This window comes from Panthera leo, chromosome B2 (assembly GCF_018350215.1).
Source record: "Panthera leo isolate Ple1 chromosome B2, P.leo_Ple1_pat1.1, whole genome shotgun sequence".
NCBI lineage: Eukaryota > Metazoa > Chordata > Mammalia > Carnivora > Felidae > Panthera > Panthera leo.
In genome coordinates this window covers 75,022,331-75,047,470 of record NC_056683.1, presented here as the reverse complement: position 1 = coordinate 75,047,470, position 25,140 = coordinate 75,022,331, and the positions used below count along the sequence as shown (strand labels likewise).

General features: G+C 37.2%; 1 protein-coding gene across 5 annotated transcripts in view; it reads right to left on the bottom strand.

Moving 5' to 3' along the window:
* Window positions 1-25,140, bottom strand: part of LOC122220141 (cytochrome b5 reductase 4) — a 93,715-nt gene that overhangs the window by 5,764 nt on the left and 62,811 nt on the right. For 4 of the 5 annotated variants that reach the window (XM_042939275.1, XM_042939277.1, XM_042939276.1 and 1 more), the window contains exons 11-14: window positions 14,901-15,041; window positions 13,226-13,378; window positions 10,276-10,426; window positions 9,882-9,968 (exon numbers count right to left, since the gene is read on the bottom strand). In XM_042939275.1, the coding sequence (XP_042795209.1) occupies window positions 9,882-9,968; window positions 10,276-10,426; window positions 13,226-13,378; window positions 14,901-15,041 (532 nt within the window). The remainder of the gene's footprint in view (window positions 1-9,881; window positions 9,969-10,275; window positions 10,427-13,225; window positions 13,379-14,900; window positions 15,042-25,140) is intronic. The other variant, XM_042939278.1, reaches the window with a different exon arrangement.

Here is a 25,140-nt window from a genome sequence, read left to right as displayed (position 1 = left end):
ATGCTTTCCTTTCCCTTTTCTTTGCAGCCCTTACTTCAGCCTGTAAATATGTGGTGATCAACATGATTATCCTATTAATGTCTACCTTGCCCGCTACATCATAAGCTCCATGAGAGCAAGGATCACACTCTGGCTGTCACTGCATCCCTAGTGGCCAACACACAGGAGGCATTCAGATACTAAGAAACGAAACACATGAAAGAAAAAAAAAATGGGTACAGAATTAAAATGAGAGATAAGAACATCAAACCAAATCTCACAACGTACTCCAGACCATTTCTTCCCACAGCTCTGTGATCTGTTAAGTGAATTGCTGGTAAAAATCACAGTAAATTAAAAATGTTATGTTGTACCTGGTCTCCATTGTAGCAAACACAATTCATTCTTAACCATTTTTAGCAGATCAAATGACTTTCTACATTTCCTAGTGAATAACTGAGATGCTTTCTCAAGACGAGCAGAAATAAATCATACGTTAACATCAATCTTAAGAAAAAGTAGAAGCGAACAGTTTCTCTTGTGAGGGGGCCCAGGGAGCCAAATGTCAGAACAGAAACAAGACGTGGCCGGTGCCGCTGCCCTCACGTCGCTGTGCGACAGCTTAGGTAAGGTGCCTGCAAACTGACTGGCACAGAGCAGCACAGGCCAACGCTGAGTGTCTGCAGGGGCTCGGAGAACCAGTCCAGGCTCTCACCCAGACCCAGGCCTCTTGGTCTTATTTGTTCATTTGCAGAATGAGATGGGAAAACTATATCATCTCTGTTCTAATATTCTGATTTTATATTTAAAAACCCTACAGAATTATGTTCTATTTCTTACCTTTAAGGTCCCCATGTGGTTTTAGCAGCAATCTATTCTACTCTGTACAAAACAGTTTCCCCAAATACTTTCTTTCACTAACTTATTTTTCGTTGCTGGCATTTAAAATTTAAAATAGTTTTAGATAATTCCAGAATGTACTATTTGTACACTGTTCTGGGTTTGGCTTGAGGTAAGTGTGCAAAAATACTTGAAGGAATAAAGAAACTTATTTACAAAGAAGCCATATTGGCTAAAAAACAAACAAACAAACAAACAAAAAAAAACCAAAAATGTGCCTGGAAGAACAAAGTCATATGCTGGCATCTATGAAATCACATTAAAAAATGTACGTGAATTCATAAGTGCATTTTTCTGAGAAGATCCATAGCCTTTCATCATCAAAGCAGATCATCAAAGGAGACCCAAAAGCAACTGCAGAACCATTATGTTAAGACATTTCCAATTATACACAGACAACTGGATAAAAGATTGCAATTACCTGGTTAAATTAAAAATAAAAACTTGTCTCCTCTGGCTCTATTTCCAACAAGTTGGTCACTGGAATAAAACTGCTAAGATCTATAAATTAATACTGGTGTCCCTCTCACCTAATTTTCCTTTACTGAGATATTTAAAAGAAAAAAAAAAAAAAGCCTAGTCATTGGCATACCTTCTGCAGGCATCTACTAAAGGGTGATAAATAACTGAGATCCTTACATAAAGGGTGTAACCTTCCCATGCATTTCGTATTTATTCACACAGCGGTCCCTTGGCCATAATTTTTGGGCACTTAATGGAAAAAACACACAGCCACATGGATATAATTTTTAGGGATATTGTGAAGAGGATGCTCTCCTGCTTAGCCGCTACAGGATTAGAAGAGCTTAAAGTGGGATAGGAGCAATACCAAATTAAGACTCAGGAATATTTTAAAGAAGCATTCCTTTTTATCATATTAAGATACAGATGATTACTATGGAATCCTCTCTTCTGGGTTATTATGAATAAGGGCCAATTTGCTGTATGCAACAATTATAGCCGTGAGGCGTAAGAGTAAATGTTCTGAAACTCTTTTCTGCCCTGTGATCTCAACATGCAGGAAAGGACTAGAACTCTTGAGAAGGTTACCTGAAAATAAATTTAGATAATCTATTAAGTGCAAACAAAGCAACATAAAAAGAGAGCAAGTGGGCGAGAGAAAGTAGACCTGCTTCTGGTAAATACCTATGTGGTCTAAATGTCAATGGAAGTAAACAAGCTGGTGAAAATAATTACTATTTTTTTTTCAATATATGAAGTTTATTGTCAAATTGGTTTCCATACAACACCCAGTGCTCACCCCAAAAGGTGCCCTCCTCAATACCCATCACCCACCCTCTCCTCCCTCCCACTCCCCAACAACCCTCAGTTTGTTCTCAGTTTTTAAGAGTCTCTTATGCTTTGGCTCTCTTCCACTCTAACCTCTTTTTTTTTCCCTTCCCCTCCCCCATGGGTTTCTGTTAAGTTTCTCAGGATCCACATAAGAGTGAAACCATATGGTAAGTGTCTTTCTCTGTATGGCTTATTTCACTTAGCATAACACCCTCCAGTTCCATCCATGTTGCTACAAAGGGCCATATTTCATTCTTTCTCATTGCCACGTAGTACTCCATTGTGTATATAAACCACAATTTCTTTATCCATTCATCAGTTGATGGACATTTAGGCTCTATCCATAATTTGGCTATTGTTGAGAGTGCTGCTATAAACATTGGGGTACAAGTGCCCCTATGCATCAGTACTCCTGTATTCCTTGGGTAAATTCCTAGCAGTGCTATTGCTGGGTCATAGGGTAGGTCTATTTTTAATTTTTTGAGGAACCTCCACACTGTTTTCCAGAGCGGCTGCACCAATTTGCATTCCCACCAACAGTGCAAGAGGGTTCCCGTTTCTCCACATCCTCTCCAGCATCTATAGTCTCCTGATTTGTTCATTTTGGCCACTCTGACTGGTGTGAGGTGATATCTGAGTGTGGTTTTGATTTGTATTTCCCTGATAAGGAGCGATGTTGAGCATCTTTTCATGTGCCTGGTTGGCCATCTGGATGTCTTCTTTAGAGAAGTATCTATTCATGTTGAAAATAATTATTTTAAAGTAGACTGATAATGATCCAAGATGAAAAGTCTTGAAATACAAATGTATGCATTCAATCTAAAATGACTGCAGAGCCTGCAGTCATGAACAACTGATTCCCTCCCCCTCCGGCCAATCAGCTTCCAAAATGTACCTCCTTCACATTTCTTACACATATCTCCTGCCTTCCTATTTTTACTGCCACAACTCTGCAATAGGCCTTTATATCTCTCGACTAAAATACTGCTCTAATATCCTTAGCCCTAATCTATCTGACACATCATGGCTATATTAGTTCTTCTAAAAACCCAGAACCCATCTTACAACTTTCTGCTCAGAAAGCTTCTGTGATTAGTCACTGCCTAGAGAAGGGTATTTCAGGGTATTTGGAGCCCCAGCTTTTCCTGATTTCTCTAGATAAAGAAAAATACTAGATCATAAGGTATTTGTCTTTCTCTGACTGACTTACTTTGCTTAGCATTAAACTCTCTAGCTCCATCCATGTTATTGCAAATGGCAAGATTTCATTTTTTGATGGATGAACAATACCACATGATTTCACTCATATGTGGAACTTAAGAAACAAAACAAACACACAAAAAGAGAGAGAGAAACCGAGAAGCCACTCTTAACTATAGAGAACAAACTGGTGGTTACCAGAGGGGAGGTGGGTGGGAAGATGGGTGAAACAGGTGAAGGGGATTAAGAGCCCACCCATCACAACGAGCACTGAGTAACGTACAGAATTCCTGAATCACTATATTGTATACCTGTATGTTAACCATACTGGAATCAAAATAAAAACCAATAAAAAAGAGAAAAATACTAGAAACAACAGGAAAACTAGTTATTTGCTCATAGGGTAATAATTCACAAAATAAACAGGTAGGGGTTAAAATTTGATAAAATATACATATTACGGAGACATTTCTCAAAATGAATCTGATGAAACACTAGTGTTCTTCGAGATGTGAGTGGTAATCCATGAGAGAAGGCTAACCTCTCAAATGAGTTTGGGACTACTGGGTTAAGAAAAGTTAAATAGATTTCTTCAGAATTTCTCAAAACCTTGAATATGCTAACTTCGCAACAAATCTTCAAGAAGGTAATATAGTACACATTCTGTCTCAGACTTATTTAATCACAGAGCCCTTTGGTCAGGGGAACACATGGACATTTAAAAAAACACATTCCAAGAAACACACCATTTGAGGAACATCTGGGAGGAAGAAAGTCCCTTATGGGTCCATATTAGGGGCCCACATATTTGAGCACATCACAGGCTGGAGAAAAAGAAAGGGGTTCAGGCACATTTCCAATGTACTTGTGCCTCTGAGATCATCGGCATCTGCTATCTCAATTAGACTGAAACATCGCTAGTCTTAATGCTGACACCAGGGTACAGAAACATAGTCATTATCTACAGACCCTGTCAGTAATAAAGGGAGATGTGCTTCCCAGGTTGCCGGAACTTCCCATGTACTAAGTGTAATACAGGAATTATGCTTAAGGTCTTCCATTGCCAGATTTTAACTACCCTGTTTCGTTGACTGTAAAATAAGAGGATTAGAAGTGATCACCACTAAGATTCCTTCTAATATGGATATAATTAATGGTTTTATTTTCACAAAGTTATTTCACATTGTTTTCCTTTCCACACACAGTTCAACATAATTGGACTCAACATACTGGCCCTCTTGGTTTTTTGCTTATAAAAAATCCTATTATACAAATTTCTTTTCCTGTTCACAGAAATGCTAATTGCTCCCCAAAGCCCAGACCTTCCTCTATGAAGCTTTGACATCCCACCCTCACAAAAACAGAATCACTCCTCCTCCTAGACTTCTAGAACATATGACTCATTCCTCTCAAGACTTTACACTTACTGCCGAACTTGAGAACTTCACCACCACTTGGGGATTCTTACTCATTTTGTATCTTTCCCCAACATTAAGCACATTTTGCAAAGAGTGAGCACACAAGTGACTGAAGTGATGTGCCTGGTCCACCGGTGCCCATAACGGGGTACACAATCCCCTGTCCTTGTGCTACTTGGAATCCCTTTCTCTTTCGCCTTCCCTTATGCCCTAAACATTAACCTCATCCTTTCTAAAGGAAAAAGAATGACACTAACATATCAAGTGTGGGGAGTACAATATTCTGTGCTTGGTAATTTACCTTTCTCCAGGCTATTTGTCAAAATGTATCAATAGCCTTGGTATTCTGTGACCTGATGATTCTTCTGATGAATTTTTATCCTGCATATGGAGGTACAAAGCAGCTTGTAATCACTATGCCAAACAGCAGGGGACTGGTTAAATAAGTCATGGTATGGTTACATGACTGCATATAGTGCAGCTATTAAAAATCATGGTAACGTGCCAGTTTTCCCAACTGGCACTACTGGAATTTGGGGCTGGTTATTTGTTGTGGGAGATTGTTGTGTGTATGTAGTATGTTGCAGCATTCCTGGACTCTACCAACTAGATGCCCCCCGTTGTGATGATAAAAAATGTTTTCAGACATAAATGTCCCCTAAAGTCATTGGAACAGGGTGGAGAGGCAGACTGAGGTGGCAGACAAAAACTGGTTTAAAATATTTGACACACAGGGGCGCCTGGGTGGCTCAGTCGGTTGGGCGTCTGACTTCGGCTCAGGTCATGATCTCACAGTCCGTGAGTTTGAGCCCCGCGTCGGGCTCCGTGCTGACAGCTCGGAGCCTGGAGCCTGCTTCTGATTCTGTCTCCCTCTCTCTGACTCTCCCCCTTTCATGCTCTGTCTCTCTCTGTCTCAAAAATAAACAAACATTAAAATATTCGACACACAGAATGTGCATAATATACTAAGTAGAAAATGTAGTTATAAAAAGTTTAATCAGTATGTCTACATTATTTAAAAATTTTTTTCTAATGTTTTTTAATTTATTTTTGACAGAGAGAAAGAGAGAGAGAATGTCAAGCAGGGGAGGGGCAGAGAGACAGAAACACAGAATCTGAAGCAGGCTCTAGGCTCTGAGTTGTCAGCACAGAGCCCAACATGGAGCTTGAACTCATGAACTGCGAAATCATGATCTGAGCTGAAGTCGTTTGCTTAACTGACTGAACTACTCAGGAGCCCTAAGACTACATTATTTAAAAAACAAAATAAAAAGATGAGTGTGTATAAGTGCACACATGTGTGTGTCAGAGAGCAAGACAAGGAGATAGCTTTATTAAAAGAAGGTTATTTTCTCCAAAAATGACTGTTTTGAAAGGGAAGGGAAAATAAATACCTGTTAAATTTATATATTACAGGGGTGCCTGGGTAGCTCAGTCGGTTGAGCGTCTGACTTCGGCTCAGGTCATGATCTTGTGGTTCATGAGTTTGAGCCCTGCGTCAGGCTCTGTGCTGACGGCTCAGAGCCTGGAGCCTGCTTCGGATTCTGTGCCTCCCTCTCTCTCTGCCCCAACCCACTCACATTCTGTCTCTGTCTCTCTCAAAAATAAACATTAAAAAAAAATTTATATATTACAAAATGTTGTCCAGAGGTCAATCTCAATGTCAAGCTATCCTGCCCCTCAAAAATCATTTTGCAAAAGCTAAGAACTCACAGAGCTAGGGCATTCTACTGGGATGGGACCTCATGCATAACACTGTTCAGAGGTCAAGAGACAGATAAACGAAATTTAATTTGGATCCCAGTTTACATAGTAATTAACTATAGCTACTACCACACATTTTTGCCTTCTGTTTCCTCTCAAATTTCTTAAGAAAAATAAATGTGTGAGATTTTGCTAGATTTGAAATGTTGTGAATGGAGTCCTAACTACTGGACATATTTGGATAAAATTCAAGTAAGCTGTTTTCTGTTCAAATTTTATATTTAATGACATGGAAACTTGACTGAAATAGAAACATCCCATAAAAGTACTTATAGTGTACCTGTGTTTTGCAATTCTATTAAGTTTAGCAATGTGGGTAAATGAGGAGATACATTCCCTGGATTGTATGAGAAAATAAGCCAACATAGTATCTTGTTCACTGTTGTGCCCCTGTGTAGAGAGGCACATAGCAGAGCTCACATTTATTTAATGAATGAATGAATGTTACAAATACGCTAATTATGGGCTAGGCACCTACACAAACTGTCTCACTGACCCCTGTAGCCAAATAATTCTATGATGTAGGTAATTGATATCCTTATTTCTACAAGCGGAAAAACTGAGGCTCAGTCAGATCAAATAACTTGCCCAAGGTCACAAGGTTAGTAAGGTCCCATTATGCAATGATTTTTCTAAGAATTTCATCTGTTAATATTATCTAGATAAACTTGGAGGACAAGCATAGCATGCTTGCTGAAAATCAGAGTATTAGATCATATCTTAGCCTCAATATCCATCCTATCTGTCCCTTCTTGTTCCACAAGGACTGAGTGGAAGGCTGAGACCTAATCCTACAGAGTAAGGTATTTCACTTGCTTTAACTACAAAATTTAGAAGGATTTTTTAAAAGATATTTACAACCCAATAATTATTTTAATATGTTCAGGTGTCACATTTTGTCATCAGAAACTTTATTACTAAAATTAGGAGTGATACAGGAAAGTCAAGATGTAGGAAAGGATGGTTTAATACATAAAAGATGCCCTTAAATACTAACTAAAATACAGATGTGACTAATTAAAATAACCTTATATTAAATCTGAGTTTTTACTTTCCTTTTTTGTATGGGACTCAACAATAGTGCTAAAAACCCATCAATAAGCCTTTAAGGCTGGGTTTCTCATAAAGCCTCAGAATATGGTAACATTCCTGGTAAACATTCCATACAAGCATGGCCTTTTTGTTTTCCAGTGAGGGCATGACACGAGTCTCCAGGGAGCGGCAATCATACAACACTAGAAGTCCGTGCCAACAGAGTGCCTCAAGCAAGGACAATTATGTCTCCAAGAAGAAGGAGGAGGTTAGCGAGTAGAGAGAGCAAGCACCCAGGAGCACGAGGGGAGGGCAAGAAGAGAAACAGAAGGAGAAGAGGGAGGATAAAGGTAGGCCAGAAGTCAGAGCGCCATCACTTCTCTCAGCAAGCTGGAGAGTCCACTCACCTGGTGAGTGCTGTTAGAGCCAGGCATCCAGATATGAAAAAAAAGGGGCCTTTCCTCACCCTCAGTATTCCAGCCTATGCAATCCACCAACCCAAATTATGTAGACCAAAACAAACAGAATGAAACAAAAGAAAACACACTTTATGTTCAGAGGCTGTCAACACATTTCTTTTTACCAAGTACTTCTTAAATCAAGTTTAGCTCCTACTGAAAGTCTAAAAGTACAATGTCTGTTCATGAAAATAATAGCAAATGGATCCTCTCGTACAAGGGAACTATGTTCAAAAATAACTTTGTCAAAACGCTGCCAGAAACATTTTTTTTAAAACAACCCTACAGTTAAAAAGCTTAGCAATGCTGTTTAAATTCTTTTAAATGTTTGATCAGGAAAACAGGAGCTGAGTTAATGCAGAAATGAAACGCATGTACGTAGAGTTCTTCTAAGCCACAATTCAAATATCTGAGGTAGGGCTTCGGTTTCCAAAGCAGTTACACAATCTTCTCCAATCCTCACATTAGCCTTATGAAGTAAGTAGGAAAGATGTCATTATTTCATTTGGAAGATAAAGAGACAGGCCCACAGAGCTAAGTAATTTTTGAGTAAGGTCCAAGCTGGTGAAGGGTAGAATGAAAACCAGAATTTAGGCTTTAGGCTTTGTGGTACATGCCTAACTTTCCACTTTCAAAAGTGTGAAAAAGACGTTTGAAAACCTAGGAATTTGTATTTCTTTAAATCATGCTCTAAACTGTTGTACGGCTACCTAAATACAAATACTTTTAAGTTTATGGTTTAAGTATGTAAGAAGACTCAATACTTCAAGGATAAGTGAGTCAGGTCATCTTTAATTTGTGAACGTTATTTATGAAGAGAGAGAGGGGAAGAGGATGGAAGACAGGAGGGAGGAAAAACGAAAGGTGGCCATTCATTCCCACAGCAAGGATGTTTGGAAAGTAGTCACAAGAAACGGAGTCCCAGAACAGCTGAGTTGTTGACATCTTTAACTCGAACTTCCAAAAAGCCTGGAATTTTATCTGTCCTGTACAATCTTAAACATACTTACTTCAGATATTTTGTGTGAAGTCCTTATGAAGTCCTGAATTTCTTAAACATAGCTTTGGATGACTACAGATATGCTTTACAAAGTATGACAGCTCCTCCAATGCACTCTTCCAAACAATACCTTCAGAATTTCCTGCTGCTTTTAACTCTCTTTAGGGGAGATAGGGCATATGCCCATTTCAACTATCTAATTTCAGCTGACTGTGCTAGGGCTTTCTTCAATGAGACAGATTCCCATGCTTTCTCATTCTACCAGAGTTCAGCCTGGCTCAAACTTTTTTCTATTGCCTATGCCAGCATTCCCCAAGGTGCGTACTGAGGACCACCAGTATTAACAGCTATTAATGACTTAATGTAGACAAACAAAAATGAAGAAAATCTTAACTGAACATACATAAGGAAGACCCCCTCTGAAAAGTCACAAAGGCTCTAAGAAATCTTATAGTAAGGAAATATATTTATTTTTCTTGATCCATCTTATCACATTTATTTGATTTGCACCCACTATAGCAAGAAAATCTTGAATCATCAAATTGGCTATACTAGATCATTTTCAGTGAAACTCAACTCAGAATAAGGAACACGTTAAAACATAACGTCCAGTATATATTTTATCAATACATATATGATGTCGTATTAATCTTACCGAACAGTATTTCTTTGGGGGAGGGATATTAACATTACTTGCATTGAGGGAATTATTGATTAGTTTATTTTTTCTTTGACGGGGCTTCCTGGCTAATTAAACACTCCAATCAAAGGAGATAAGGCCTAGACTGACTATACATTTTTGAATATTTAAGTGCAGAGCTAACACCGGTTTAATACCTTTTATCTTTAAATGCTAATTTCTCCAACTGGCTTCTCCAAATTATATCATCCTCTGTTTTATTGAAGAACATCAGCTTCACTTTCCTTAAAAGAAAAAACAACAACAACTCAAAAAGAACTATTTCAGTTACATTTAAAATATGCATGAATGGAAAAGTCTAAACGTAAAGTGGCATGAATGTTTTTTTAGTGCCAATTAGGTAACCCAAAGTATCAAAAATAAAAGAATCAAGTTAGTAAAACAGCTAGGACTAGAAGACGTAGGGTAAGGAAATGATAAATGAGGAAATGAGAATACGTCTATTAAGGTCCACTGAGCAATTAATTTAGAATACCTTACACTAATCTAATAGCCTCATAAAGGATAGTAATTAAAGATAAAGTTACATACCTGAGACTGGGTATGTTAGTCAAAGCATAATTCAGTATTTTAACCATTGGTGTGAAGCCTGTTCCAGCTGCCAATAAAAAGAGATCTTCTAATTCTTGGAACTGGGATATTTTAAAACTGCCCTCAGGATTGCTTACGGAAACAAAATCTCCTAAACAATGAAATATAAACTAAATCAGAAGAAAAAAAAAATCAGGGAAACTGACGTTAGCCTAGCTAAATTTAGAACACTGAGGAGTAACAGGATGAATTCATAACTTTCAGACTACATCTTAGTCTTTAAGGTATGTAAGGAGTTTGGGGAATACTCATTAAGCCCCCAAGTATGTCTGGATTATATCCTTATAACCAAATTGATAATGAGGTTTTATTACACTCATTTCCCAACATTATTTTCCCAAACCATCTGCAGTCTCGATTTTACAAACTACTGACAAGCACTTAAGTACAAATTCTCAGTAAAGGACTGATTGCTAAACTAAATTATAAGCACCTCAAAAGCAGTGTCTATGTATACCTGTCTTACACGGTACAAGGTGGAGAATATATACTCACTGCTTACATATGGATTCTTAGCCATAGCAATAAAACTAGTAGGAGAGAAAATGGAAATAGAAAAGTATTCTAAAATCTTACGTTAGTAAATGTGCTAACTTCACCTTCATGAAATCTTTGAAAAACCTATTAAAACAACAGCTGTTCTGAATTGAACGCCTATAAAAACAAAGCAAGATCAGAAACTGTACTTAGAGCATGCTACTTCTCAATCTAGAATAAAAATATTTGAGCAAAACATTTTCTGTAGTGCATTTTTATATAACCACTATGTACCACTCATATAAGAGAACTGTCTTTAAGACATTTCAGAAATTTTCAATGTAATTTTAAAAATAGAAAAGTTAAACATGTTTTAAAAACAATTTCAAATAATTTGCTTTATTTCTTTAAATGCTTGGATGTTCATAATTTTTCCTTCTTGTCCACAGCAGGATAGTAAGGATCTTGCAGTAACTGATGAATTAAGTATCAGAAGGTAACAGAAGCTCCCGTTATAGTTCAAAAGGACCATAAGATCAGAACATCTTCAGGAAAAAGTCAGCTGGTTGTTTACTAAAGATGCCTCACAGAATGACATTAACTTGATAACTTCTGTCAACAGTCCAGTCCTTCAACGTCATAAAACTAGACTCAGGCAAGATACCTGATTTTAATCAAGTTCACAAGATGTTAAAAGTATACCGGCCAGAACAGAATTGATTTACAAAAGGCTATCTGTACCTAGTGACCTGAACATCACACACCCCTTCCAGGGCATCTCATTCTCAGTATCAGAACACTTGGAAGGCCAACATAATCATATAAGAGTTGCTTGGTGAACATGGAGTTGAAACAAAGACGTGGATAATTTTATAGCGTAGCTCATTTAAGCCATGACGAGGCTTTCATGAGTTATCACTATCATGCCAGTGTGTCCCTCCAAGGGACACAGGTATTGGGGCCATGTCTAGCTCCCTTGGATGAAACTGAAAAAACACTCATCTTATTCTTTGGGCTTTCCCTTTCATGCTCTAGGCTAAATCTCCACCCTGATCTGTTCACACGATCTCTATGAAAAGGTTATAATAACACTGGTTCAGTTTCCACATGCTGTCTATAATCACATGTCAGGCTACCACAAAATGATAGTCACCTTCACTAGATTTGCAGGGATCCCAAGATTCTTTAGGTTCCGATTCATATTCAATATTTTGATCTTTGTAACCAAAGAGGACTAATCATATCCATTATGTAGAGACTGGCTTAACTTCCAGAAAGCAACAAATTTTCTTTATTTCCAAATTTTAATGACCTATCTCACTGGCACCTCAATGTTACTGCTAATGCTATGTTAAAAACAGGAAGGGCACTTTTACTGTCAAACAAAAGGCAGTGAAAAGTTGAAGGTACAGAAAAAGGAATAGAAACAGGAATAGGGGTCTTGAAATCACAATAGATTTCATCATAGTCTTTTTATTAATTCTTTCAAAGTACACTTATTGAGAGCCTGTTATGTGCCAATTGCCATGCTGAGGTATAGGAACTATAAAGATAAGGAAGACAATCTTTACCCTCAAACTCAAAGTTTTGTAAAGAAGGAATATTATTTATTCTTATCTGAGAACTATGAACAAAGTGTTAGTTACTGAGGGGTTCACGAGAAGGGCGGCTTCATAAAAGAAGTGGTATTTTGTTTGGGTCTTTAAAAAAAAAAAGGTACCTGACAGGTAGAGGAAGGACTGATGGGTGTCCTACGTGAGGCAACTGCATGTACCTATGAATGAGGGTGACAAGCTTGTGGAACTCTGAGTAGCATAAGTACTTTGTATTTATACAAGTAGTTACATGAGAGATGCAGCTGGAGGGATCATGAAAGTCTTTATAGGCCATGCAGAGGACTTAACTGTTAAGTAATGGACACCCGTCAGACATCTCAAAGCTGCAGAGAAACATGATTAAATTTCTCCTCAGGGCATCTTGGAAATGCAGATAAACAGAAACAGAAGGACTCCATTAGAGGCGACTGAGAGCAGTTAGAGGTCATGAGAAGGATGATGAAGGCTTGATCCGAGAAGGTGGCAGAAGGGAAGGAAAAGAAAAGATTAAAAAGCCACTGGGAGGTAGATTCACTGGACCTTAATGGCAGACTAGATCGGGAGGGAGAAAATGGGAAGATTCAAGGATAACTCAAGCCTCTCGATGGTGTCAAAAATGAACTGTGATGCTATAAATAATAAAGATGAGGAATATGGGAGTAAGGGTAGATTAGGTGGGACAAAGAGAACATGACTTTGGTCTCAGGCAAGTTGAGTCTGAGATATTTGATAGACTCCCACATGGAGATAACCAGAGGATAAGTATAACACGGGCTCTTATCTAGAACAGAAATGAGGTTTAAAAAAAGAATACGAACCAATCTGAAGCTGATCAAGCTCTGGTGTGAAGAGTCCAGCAGGATAGATTTTGATCAAAAAGTAGATGTATTTATTGTTGAGAAGAACTGGTTCCTTGAACTCTGAGAGTAAGGAATCAGATACAGGTGTATATGGCTTCACAATTTCAGTACCTAGAAAAAGTCATGACACAGAAATTCAATTTTAAAAATCTCAAAAGCCCTGAATAAAGACAACACATACAAATATTATGATGCTATCACTACATATTGAAAACTGTACATCTAATATGTATATGATTCTAACTATATGTTCTCCCTAGAGATGCACACACATACTATATACAGAGAACATGTAGTTAGAATCATATACACATTAGATGTATACACACACACACACACACACACCCCTGAAGCCTATGCATGCTGAAATAAACTTAACAAATCAATATTTTACCCATCATATAAACAATGTACATTTATTATGTGCAGTATGATAGGGACTCATGGTAATAAATGTAGACATCCATCTATTCCATCAGCATATAAACTTTGTAATGGGCCACAAAAAAAAAAAAAAGACATCAAAAGTTTACACAGAGGTGTAAGGAGGTACTTACATAACAATTTTAATTATGCACCAAATTTTTAACAATGGTTACAGATGGCCATTGGGATTATTGGGTTAAGAAAGGGAAGAACTTCACTTTTTACTTTATACATTGTGAGCTGTTTTAATTTTTTAATATATATTGCTTTGGCAACTGAAAGAAGAAATGTTAATCCAAATACTTCCAACAATATACTATTAAAAAACACGAACCTAATAAAAATTTGTGTTATATTTTAGCTAGCCAAATTCCAAAGAAAGAGGAGCCCCCACACATTTTTAAGACCAAAATTTTATACATGGCTCCTTGACATCTAAAAATTGATCCACCCGTAAAATTATAATACATCGACAATGACCACACTGGGAAGACAGCAGCTACTGACTGACAGCCTGGCACTGGTGATGGTGAGGAGGGAAACTTAATAGTGCTGTGGGAACCTACTGTACCTACCAACCCCCGGCTGGCAGTCTGCTAGACTGACTGCAGGGAAGACTAACTGACATGAGAATGTGACCTTCTGCAGCTTCAGAAGGCCAAGAAAATGTTAGAAGGATAAGAAGGGTGTTTGAAATGAGTAAATGAAGTAACTTTAGGATGAAAATGAGGGAGAAAGAATTCAAGTAAGGACTATCTTTATAGAACTTCTTATACTGGCAGCACATGTAAGGAAATCATTTCTAATCATCACTCATTTTCAGTTTTACACATTCAACTTCCGAAATGACACAACCATATGTGGTTACTAAGAGATACTGGGATGTGTTTCTAGTGGCTGTCTCCCTGAAGGACCACTTAGGCACTCCCTCCCCTCTTTCCCTTAGTGTTCTCAGTAATAAGTAACAGTGCTGGTGGAGCTCTCTCTCTGACCGGCAGTTTCTTCGCTCCCTACAGTGATACAGCAGGGCTGCGGCTCCAACACGCAGGAACGCTGCATCTACGAACCTAGAACCTGGCTATTAATCAGTCAGCTGCCAGAAGCATTTATTAATAACCTAAATAGTTACTTCCTAAAAGGATTAGTACTGATTTGCAACTGCTAATAAGGAAAGAAACGGTTTCCCCAAAACCTTTATTTACCTTACCTGTAATAGTTAACTTGAGGTAAACATGTTGCCCAACTGGCACCTGAAGATGAGTGCTTGGTGGCAGCATCAGGCAGAAAAGCTTCGTATCATGAGTAACGCCTTCCTTGGAAATTAACCGGCACTTTCTGTAGTATAAACCTAGAAAGTGATGCATTTTCTCTCATTGATAAATAAATTAAATAAAGTAACACTAGACTAAGTGAAAGCACAGATTCAGCTTCTATACTTAGGAAAGCTCAAATTTCACTAAAATGCCTACATGCTTTAAAAATTCATCAGGGGCCCCTGGGTGGCTCAGTCGGTTGAGTGTCTGACTTCGGCTCTGGTCATGATCTCACGGTTCGTTAAGTTTGAGCCCCATGATGGACTCTGCTGACAGCTAGCTCAGAGCCTGGATGGAGCCTGTTTCGGATTCTGTGTCTCCCTCTCTCTCTGCCCCTCCCTCACTCACACTCTGTCTCTCTCTCTCAAAAATAAACATTAACAATAAATAAATAAATAAATATTCATCAGTAGTTTGAATATCTGAAAGTTGGAAATTTTTTCATTTTATTCTCTGAGATATCTATTTTTAAAACTGTAAATACCTCTGTAGTTTGAAAAATGACTTCACTAAGTCTTATTTCCTCATATCTGTAATTGTAACATATTAAAAGCATTACATTCTAAGAAATTAAAGCCTAATTTATTTCTTCTTAAATTCATTTTAATAATTTCATCTTTTAAGCCTTATATTCACAGCTATATAATTAAATTACAGATGTGAAAAATATTTGATAATCAACAAATCTACATTCTAAAGTCTTTTCTTACCAAATGGTTTTGAAATTCAAAGTATTTAAGGTTTAACAATATCAGTACTATTAAATAATTTGGAAATATTTCTTTGATAAACACAGGAAAAATATACATTCTATTTCTCTATGTTTATGTATATATGTATATAAATTATATAATTTTAACTGTTAAGAAATGATTACAAAACTTTTATATATAAGGGTGTAAGTTTTCATTATTCAAAAAATTAATTTAAGAGAAAAATGAAAATTCCCAGTTTGTGGTACTAATGTATAAACAAATAAAAAGAAACAAAGTATTTCTATAAATTTTGAAAATATTTGAAATTAATATCCCAAGCTCAGGAAATATGATCTGTACATAAAACAAACTAATATCATTTAAGTTAGAAGAACTTGTTATCGGAATTCTGGAAGCATTAACATTTTCACTTACAAAATTCTTTTTTGGACATAAATAGTACACCAGACAGACTGATGATGCTAGTTTGTTTTGTTATTTCCTCTCTTATAAAACAGCATTTACAGAGATGGAAAGGAATTAACTCTGATAATTTCTTATCCTAATTATTCTCTCACCTTTTTTTTTTTTTACACCTAAAAATATTTAAGTAGGTACAGATTTACTCAAGATTTTAGGGGGTGAAGGCCCAACACCTAATAATCAATAGTGAGGAAAACTGAAATTCACTTATAATCCTAAGAAATCATTTTGGCCACAGTATCATCCAATTTCTCATGTTCCCTTGTCCCTGTGGGCCCTAAAGACCCCAGTCACTAAATCTTTCCACTTGCTTCCATGGTAGCTCAGCACACACATAAGTTTCGAGTATAGCACTGCACACCAAAACCAAGGGGCACTCTTCGAGTCACCTCATTCTAGTGCCAGGGCATAGCTTGGACCAGACTATAGCTAAAGGAATCACTGTAAAGTTATCCTAGAGCACCTAATCCAGTATTCAACTGACAAAGGATCAATGGACATAGGCTTACCCACAAGGAGAAATGCAGGTTCAAGTGATCTCCTTGTCCCTTCCTTTCTGGGACTCAGAGTGAGAATACAATCAGAGATCCATGTACTATATGTCTAAACATTTAAAAGTTATAAATCACATGAATGACTGTTAAATAATGTCCTAGCAGGTGAGGTTCAAATTCAGGATTCTTGAATTTCTCGGAGTTCCATGCAGGAAGATGGCAGAGGATGAGAGCTGCACCCCCACTGACTAGCTATGGCCTGCCCCCCTTCTCCTCTCACCCCCCCACCCTGTCTGACACTGAGTGGAGCTTTATGTGGGTGTGGATACACATCTCCTATGTTTAAGCTCATCTACTTGCTTTCCTCATAAATAGCCTTGGCCACTCCTTGAATGCAATTGGATCTGAGGACACGTGAGCATGAATTCTGGGTTCCAGATGCTCGGAGTGCAGTGTTGAAGGAAAGAGGGTGAACAGTAGGTGGACATTTCTTGGCCCTGCACACTTCTCATCCTATGGGAGGGGTGTGACTGGAAGAGAGCCACTGGGGAGTTTTCCAAGTCTGGAGTCCAGGGCAAGTGCCTGTCTTGCCTAGGCCTAAGGGCCTTAGTGCTATCTTATAATTAAATGTAATCATGCCCTTCTGAAAACTTTACTGATGAAAAGGTTCATCCTCTGATGACAATGTCAACTCTAGTGTCTGCCAGAAAAGATGTGCTACAGGAAGTATGCATCTCTTCGATTATATTTAAAACACAACAAAACCCTGGGTTACAGTAATTTACTGACACTTCTTGTTAGAGTTCATAGAGTATTCTTGCTATTTAACACCAACGAAATAATTTCAACATCTTGCCTATAAGTCTGCTATAATTTCAAAGAACATCCAGATTCTAAAAATTTCAGAAACATTTAAGGAAGCTTTTATCTTTTAATTATACTGAAGAGAGAGACAGCATAGACAGATGGCCCTGAAACATAGGAGGAAAAAAGACTATGAAGCAGATGTGCTGACTAGTTCAGTCTGCACAATGCCATCATTTAAGTGTCAGGTTTTTGGCTTTGTGAGCATAAATAATTAGACAAGAAAATGAGAAACTGAAGTAAATATAAGATGGTGAAACAAAAGCATGAGACAGAAAAATTTCCATCCCAAACACCTCACTTCTTTTAATAACACACATATGATATCACTCAGGGTAATACTGAAATACTAAGGCCAATATGATAATTTGGGCATACTCTTTCCTTCTGGTTGAAAAGAAACATGAAAAACACGTTTCTTCTGTTCTTCTAAAGAAAAGAATTTCACAAGGCTAAAATCCAGATGAAGTCTTCAGTGGGAGAAGGAGCAGAGAGAGAACCCTGGTTTACGAGTTCACACTGCCATCAATCTGGTCTTCGACTCCTACTCCAACTTAGCATACTTTTAAAGCACCTATCCACTCTTATTTTCCCTACTGGAAACAGAGGCTTGTAGAAGGTAAATAGCTTGTGCAAGGTCACAGAGCAGCTGGAGAAGATGTGGAAAGAGGCAAGAAGTTATTAATGAGTTTCTTACCCCAGTTCATAAGCTTTGTTCAAAAAGTGTGAGAACCACTGTTCAACACTAGCTTATGGCTCTTTAGTGCCTTCCTCCCCATTCTAACTATGTCAGTACAAGCACAAATTTATAGATTATCCTTCTATCCTTTACAAGTTCCTACTATATAACGTACAAATTAAGGAATCAGTTCAGCAAGTCAAGATTCATCCCACATATATCTCTTTTTGAATATCCCCATTCTCTTCTGTTTTGATCGATGATACTTCTTCTTAGCACTCATTACTACTGTCAATCACCTAAATGTCATTTACTTACCTCCTAATTTGCTATCTATCTTTACTCATCGATTCCTCCCAGATCTTCCTGAACAACATAGGGCAATCAGTTAGTGGGACTACATACTTAAAAATGTAGTCTTGGGGGAAAAAAACAACCCAAAACATACTAACATCTATAATACTTAAAAATATATGTACGTACTAAATATGTCCATACAGGAAAAAAACCACAACTTACAGCCATTCAATCCAACAGACATTTCACTTAGAATCTGTCACAGTTCATACTGTACGGGCCTTGCTAGCCATCTGTTTGTGCCAAGACAGTAACCTTGACGAGCAGTGAACCTCGATAAGCAGTGAACCTGACTGCACGAATGATGTTTAGAACACTTCAGTATAAACTATTTTCAAGCACTGTACAAATGTATAACATTTTGACTACTGATAAAATAATTCAAACTTATGAAGTCATTAGAATATCTTCCTATACTGAAGAAATAACAAATTTGAGTTATACTACTTTTATTTTCTTTTTTAAGCTTATCTATTTATAAAATAGAAAGAGATAGAGAAAGAGAAAGAGAAAGAGAAAGAGAAAGAGAAAGAGAAAGAGAAAGAGAAAGAGAGAGAGAGAATGCCAGGCAGGCACGGGGCTTGATGTCACGGACTCATGAGATCATGACCTGAGCCAAAATCAAGAGTCGTACACTTAACCAACTGAACCACCCAGGTGCCCTGAGTTATATTACTTTTAAAAGAGTTACATAACTGCATTTATTTTGTTGTTTTTAAAAAATTATTTAGGCTTTTCACTAATTTTGATAAAACTTGCACGTAATCTCTAGTAGTACAGTTTTAATATCCTTGCCCAAACCATTCTTGTATATATGAATAAGAATACATTCACAACCTGTCTTCCAACGCTAAGGATGACAGTAATCTGTGGGCATACATCTGTCTCTTCATATACTGGGATAAAACACAATGAAGCAGAATGCTCAAAAACTGAGAATTTTCATACATAATTGGTAATTTAGTAATATCAAACTGACAATAAAACACAGATTCCTCTTTGTCTTAGCTGTTAAAAAAAAATATTCCTAAAGTTATACTAAGATGTTTTACTACCTTAGACTGATGAGAATTAAATCTTTCAAAGTGAGGATTTTGTGGAGTTAAACAGTAACAGTGAACAGTAGTAGAAAGGTGGCTCTTTCTCCAAGACTAGATTCAATGGAGTCTTAGACCACACACCATTTAGCAAGACTGGCACTAAACTGGAACACTTCTATACCCATCACCTTTCTTCTCTCATTCCACAACTAGTAATGCAGCCAACACTGTATACTCAAGTCCCTGAATCACCTGAATTCTAAGGTTTTAAACTTCTTCCATTTATCTCTTAACACAGTAAATAATTTCTTACACAGTTACAGTCTGCCCCATCTATTCTGTGTTTCTTCAGATTTCACGTTTGGGCCATTTTGATAGAGATGAAAATAAGACAGCAAGATGCGAAAGCATTGTATGGTTACTGAGTATAGGACAACTTCATGCCTGCTGGGTAGAGGAGAGAATTTAAGAGAACAAAGCACAAGAAGTTTTTCTTTGCTATTTTCAGTATTTCTTCATTTCTAGTACTTTTGAATGCTTATTTTAGACAGCAAAGAAACATGGATGTACAGGCAAAATTTGGGGAGCAGTGAGGAGGTGGTTCTTCCTACACCTTCAAGAAGGTCTGTTCCATTGAGAGAGCAAGCAGCTTGCCTGCAGAATCATGGGCCTACAGAAAGTCTCAATTAAATGATTGCTTACAGTATGTCAACAAGCACATTTATGAGTACAGACAGTACCTCAGTGTGTGTGTGTGTGTGTGTGTGTGTGTGTGTGGTTTTTGTAGTTAAGAAGCTATTATGAGGTGCACCTGGGTGGCTTAGCATCCAACTCTTGATTTTCAGCTCAGGTCACGATCTCATGGTTTGTGGGTTTGAGCCGTGTCATCGGGCTCCACACCAGGCATGGAGCCTGCTTAAGAATCTCTTCCTCCCTCACCCTCTGCCCCTCTACAACCCACATGCATGCTCTCTTTCAAAAAATAAAAACTAATAATAAAATTTAAAAATTTTTAAAAAGAAGCTGTTATGAAAGTATAGGTCAAGCCACGTAAAACTGTCAAGTTTCCTAGGTTAAAAATAGAGTATCAGCAATTTCACATAGTTCAATTTACATTAAAAAGACAGTTACAGATTCAATAAATATATTAACATAAAGGTTTATAAGTGGCTACTGACATCACAATTATGACAAAAATTTAAAAATTCTTTTTTACAATTTTGTATCCCAATATTCATGTACTGAGTTGTTTGTTGGCAAATCTTTAATACTAACTTTGGGGGCGCCTGGGTGGCTCAGTCGGTTAAGCGTCTGACTTCGCTCAGGTCATGATCTCACGGTCTGTGAGTTCGAGCCCCGCGTCGGGCTCTGTGCTGACAGCTCAGAGCCTGGAGCCTGCTTCAGATTCTGTGTCTCCCTCTCTGTCTGACCCTCCCCCGTTCATGCTCTGTCTCTCTCTGTCTCAAAAATAAATAAACATTAAAAAAAAATTAAAAAAAAAATACTAACTTTGGTGATCAAAGTCCCCACAGTAAAGGTAACTGCATTAAAATAAAATTTTAGGTTGGGTATAGAAACAGTAACCCAATTACCTATCAGTTTCTGAACCTTGACAGACAAACAAGTTCCTCACCATCTCACACACACACACACACACACACACACACACACACACACAACTATTTGCTCATAATTGTCATCTTGGGGGTAAAAGTGGGAGGCATCCAACTTATAAGTGGTAGTCTAGTCCCACTGATAAACAGTTTAAAATATCACCTATTACATTTGGATTAAAGGCAAAAATTAAGTAGTTTTCTCTTCCCTAATTATGTTCTTTGCTGTATTTTAATCTTTTGTATAAGTAAATTCTAGATTTGACATGAGAAGGTACTGCATTAAGTCTTCAACTTACATATCATTTCAAACAACAATTCTTTTAGTTAAGACATTTCAGTAAGAGGAAGCCAGCATGCTAGTATCATAAAGTCAATAATTTCAACAAACTGAAAACCTAGGAACCACGTGATGGACTATAAACATTTTATGTTATTGACAGCAAGTTAATCACAATAATTTGATGATATAAGTATTCAACTTTGCTAGTGAATAAAATAATCTACAATTCCTGTCACCATTTAAGGAGGGGAAAGGAAGGAGAAATTATCTTTGCTAATTCAGCCAAATAAATAAAAGTATCCCCTAAACTCTTAGTCATTTTCCAAGGTGAAAAACTTAATTCAATGAAAAATACATGCACTGCTCCAATTTTAGACAAGAAAGCTAAAGCTAGCTATGGTGGTTCATGACTCAAGCAGAAATGTATGGCAGAGACAAAAGAGTTTCTAGGAAGCCTCAGGAAATTATAGAGAAAACCTGAGAGATACTCATTCTAACAACTTCCAAACAGAGGTCACTCTTAGTTCCTAGCATCATTTATTTCTTGGGCTTGGCTTTTATCTGGTTTGCCATGATTTTTCAATCACTAGATATATCATTTCAGGGCAAGAGATTTCACTTTAATAGTATCTCTTTTCATCATCACTATCTTTTATCTATTTTCTTCTGATCTGCTAGATCACACTATTATTTCTCTATGTTCTTTCTCCCTTCCTAATACCACAATAAAAGAATTCTATTTGACTTTTCCTCACTCATGGCCTACATTTTTCTTTCTCTACAACCTGCAAAATACCTAGCACAATAAGTACCTAGGAACAGTCTGAAGCTCTTCCTGGAAAACCCTTCACAGTTTCTTATTACTTTTTTGAGAGTTACTTTCACAACACTGCTTGAAATTTGCTTCTTTCAGGGAGTCATTCACAAATTCATCAGCATCTGTTCACTTGGGGTTACCTCAGAATATGTTCAGGTTGTATTAGAGAACTGGCTATTGCTAGTCTCTTTATAAAAAAGTACTCTTCAATCTCATGTCAGTGTATGTTCTTCCACTTGGGAAAATAATTCACATTGTGCCTAAAACAGCCTTCTAGTCACAACATATACTCAAAATAACACTGATACTTTACTGAAATTAAATATTATCCACAAATATATCTTTATAGTTTTAAATATTTATAATATTAAAAAAAAATTCAAATATTCATTTATTTTTGAGAGACAGCATGGGGGAGGGGCAGAGAGAGAGGGAGACACAGAATCCAAAGCAGGCTCCAGGCTCTGAGCTGTCAGCACAGGGCCCAATGCGGGGCATGAACTCACGAACTGCGAGATCGCGACCTGAGCCACAGTCAGATGCTTAACCAACTGAGCCACCCAGGCACCCCTATAATAATTTTAAATATTTAAAGATGCTACAGTGAATACATTCAGTTAATTCCTCCTAACTCCCCTAAAAAAAATAGTGAAGTTTTTTTTTTCTTTTTTTTCTTTTTTTTTTTTTGTGGGGAGAGGAGGTTGTTCGGTTGTTTTGTAAGGCATAAGACTACAAGGACAGAAAGAATGGAAATTAAAAAATGCAACAAAACTTTAGGAGCTGACAAAGTAAAGAGATAACTAGTAACTAGTAACTAGTATTGATTCAACAGACTCAATAAAGCTGAATCCTAAACTAGAAGTAAAGAAAGCCAGACTCAACTCATTTATAACAAAAAAAAAAAAATCCCCAAAGGCTCAGGAATTGGCAGGACCAATTATCTCTGGAATTAGAGTGAAGATGGAGCTGAAACCACCTTCCAGATGTTCTTATAAGAAATCTCCCATCTCTCACCCTTTATGAAGTCCTGCCCTACTTATAATAGACACATATTGGCCCTCTCTTATTCTGGCAAAATATTAGAAGTTTACTCTCTAGAGTGGGTAAAACAAAGGGTCTCTGGATTGGGTATACGTTACAAGGCTGAACTGTGTCCCCCTCAATTTTCCTATGTTGAAGATGTAACTCATAATGTGGCTGTATTTGGGGATAAGTTATTTTAGAAGGTTAAATAAGTGAAAATGAGGTCATTAGTGTGTGATCCCTAATACAGTATGACTGATGTCCTTATAAAAAGAGGCAATGAGGGGTACAGACACATGAAGGGAAGACCATGTGAGGATGGCCATCTACGAGCAAAGGAAAGAAGTCTCAGAAGAAACCAACCCTGCTAACACCTTGATCTTGGACTTCTGGCGTCTAGACTGAGAAAAATTTGTTAGGCCACCCAGTTTGTGGTACTTTGCTATGCAAATACCCTAGCAAATTAATATAGTATACTAGGTAACAAACAAATAAAAGAAATTAAATTTACAGACACCCAGCCCACTTTCCCCATAAGACTTTTGAAATTTTGAGTGCAAAGTAGGACACTGTCTACTCTTAAGACTTTGCAAAATACTGGCATCGAACTTCTTCCAAGGAAGCGACCCATCCATATAGGTAATATTATTGTTAACAAGTCTCACCCACATGCACAAAGTTTCTAAGCAGCTTTTAGAGTTCCACCCCCAGATATATGAGCAGATAGTCAGGGATCAAAAGACATTCAAAGAAAGCATCTAATATGAAAGACAAACTAAAACAAACAAACTTTGGGGACACAGGTTAAATAGGGAGAAGGAAACTCTAAAACTCTGTCAGTAACTCTTAAAAAGATAAGAGAGGCTGTGAAGAACATGATACTAAAACAAAGGAACAGAAATGAAAAGGGTTCTTAGAAGTTAAAAATATGATAGTAGAAATGAATAAGTCAATAGAAGAACAGAAAGACACAGCTAAAGAAATCACCCAACAAAATATAGAACAAAAGGACAATATTGAAAATAAGAGAGAAAAGATGAGCTAGTTAGAAGACTTATTTAAAAAGGCTTCAAATAAGAATACTTCTTATTCTGCACAGCAAAAAACAGACTATGAAGATAAGGAAAATCAATATTTCCCAGAACTGTAGGTCTTAAGTTTCTATAATGAAAAATAACACAAAGGATAAAGAGCCAGTAAGATAAATGACAACAGACCCACATTAAGGCATATCATATTGTGAAATTTTAAAACTCTTGGATCGGGGCACCTGGGTGGCCAAGTCGATTTGCCTCTTGGTTTCAACTCAGGCCATGATCTCACAGCTCGTGGGTTTGAGCCCTATGTCAGGCAGGTTCTGCACTGTCAGCATACAGCCTGCCTGGGATCCTTTCTCTCTCCCTCACTCTCAAAATAATGAACTTAAAACAAACAAACAAATATAGAGGATGTCATGTGAAAATTCATCAAGTGGAACACTTATAATATGCATTCTCTTTTTATAAATATGTTATACTAAGATTAAAAACCTAAAAAATAAACAAAAAATAGAAATGAATGAAGAAATGAAATGAAGGAAATGAATTACATCTTTTAGGAGTAAACTGAGAAAATGGTTTAAATAAACAGAAAAACAATAAACATGTTGTCTTTAATATAAAATAAAAGGTGATGTGCATATGAGGCATAAACTTAAACTTGTTTTTGCACCTTTCATAAAAAGGAACCTGAAGGAGTAAATGGTTGAACAACAGTCTAAGAACAAGGAGGCTTCCCTATTCAGATA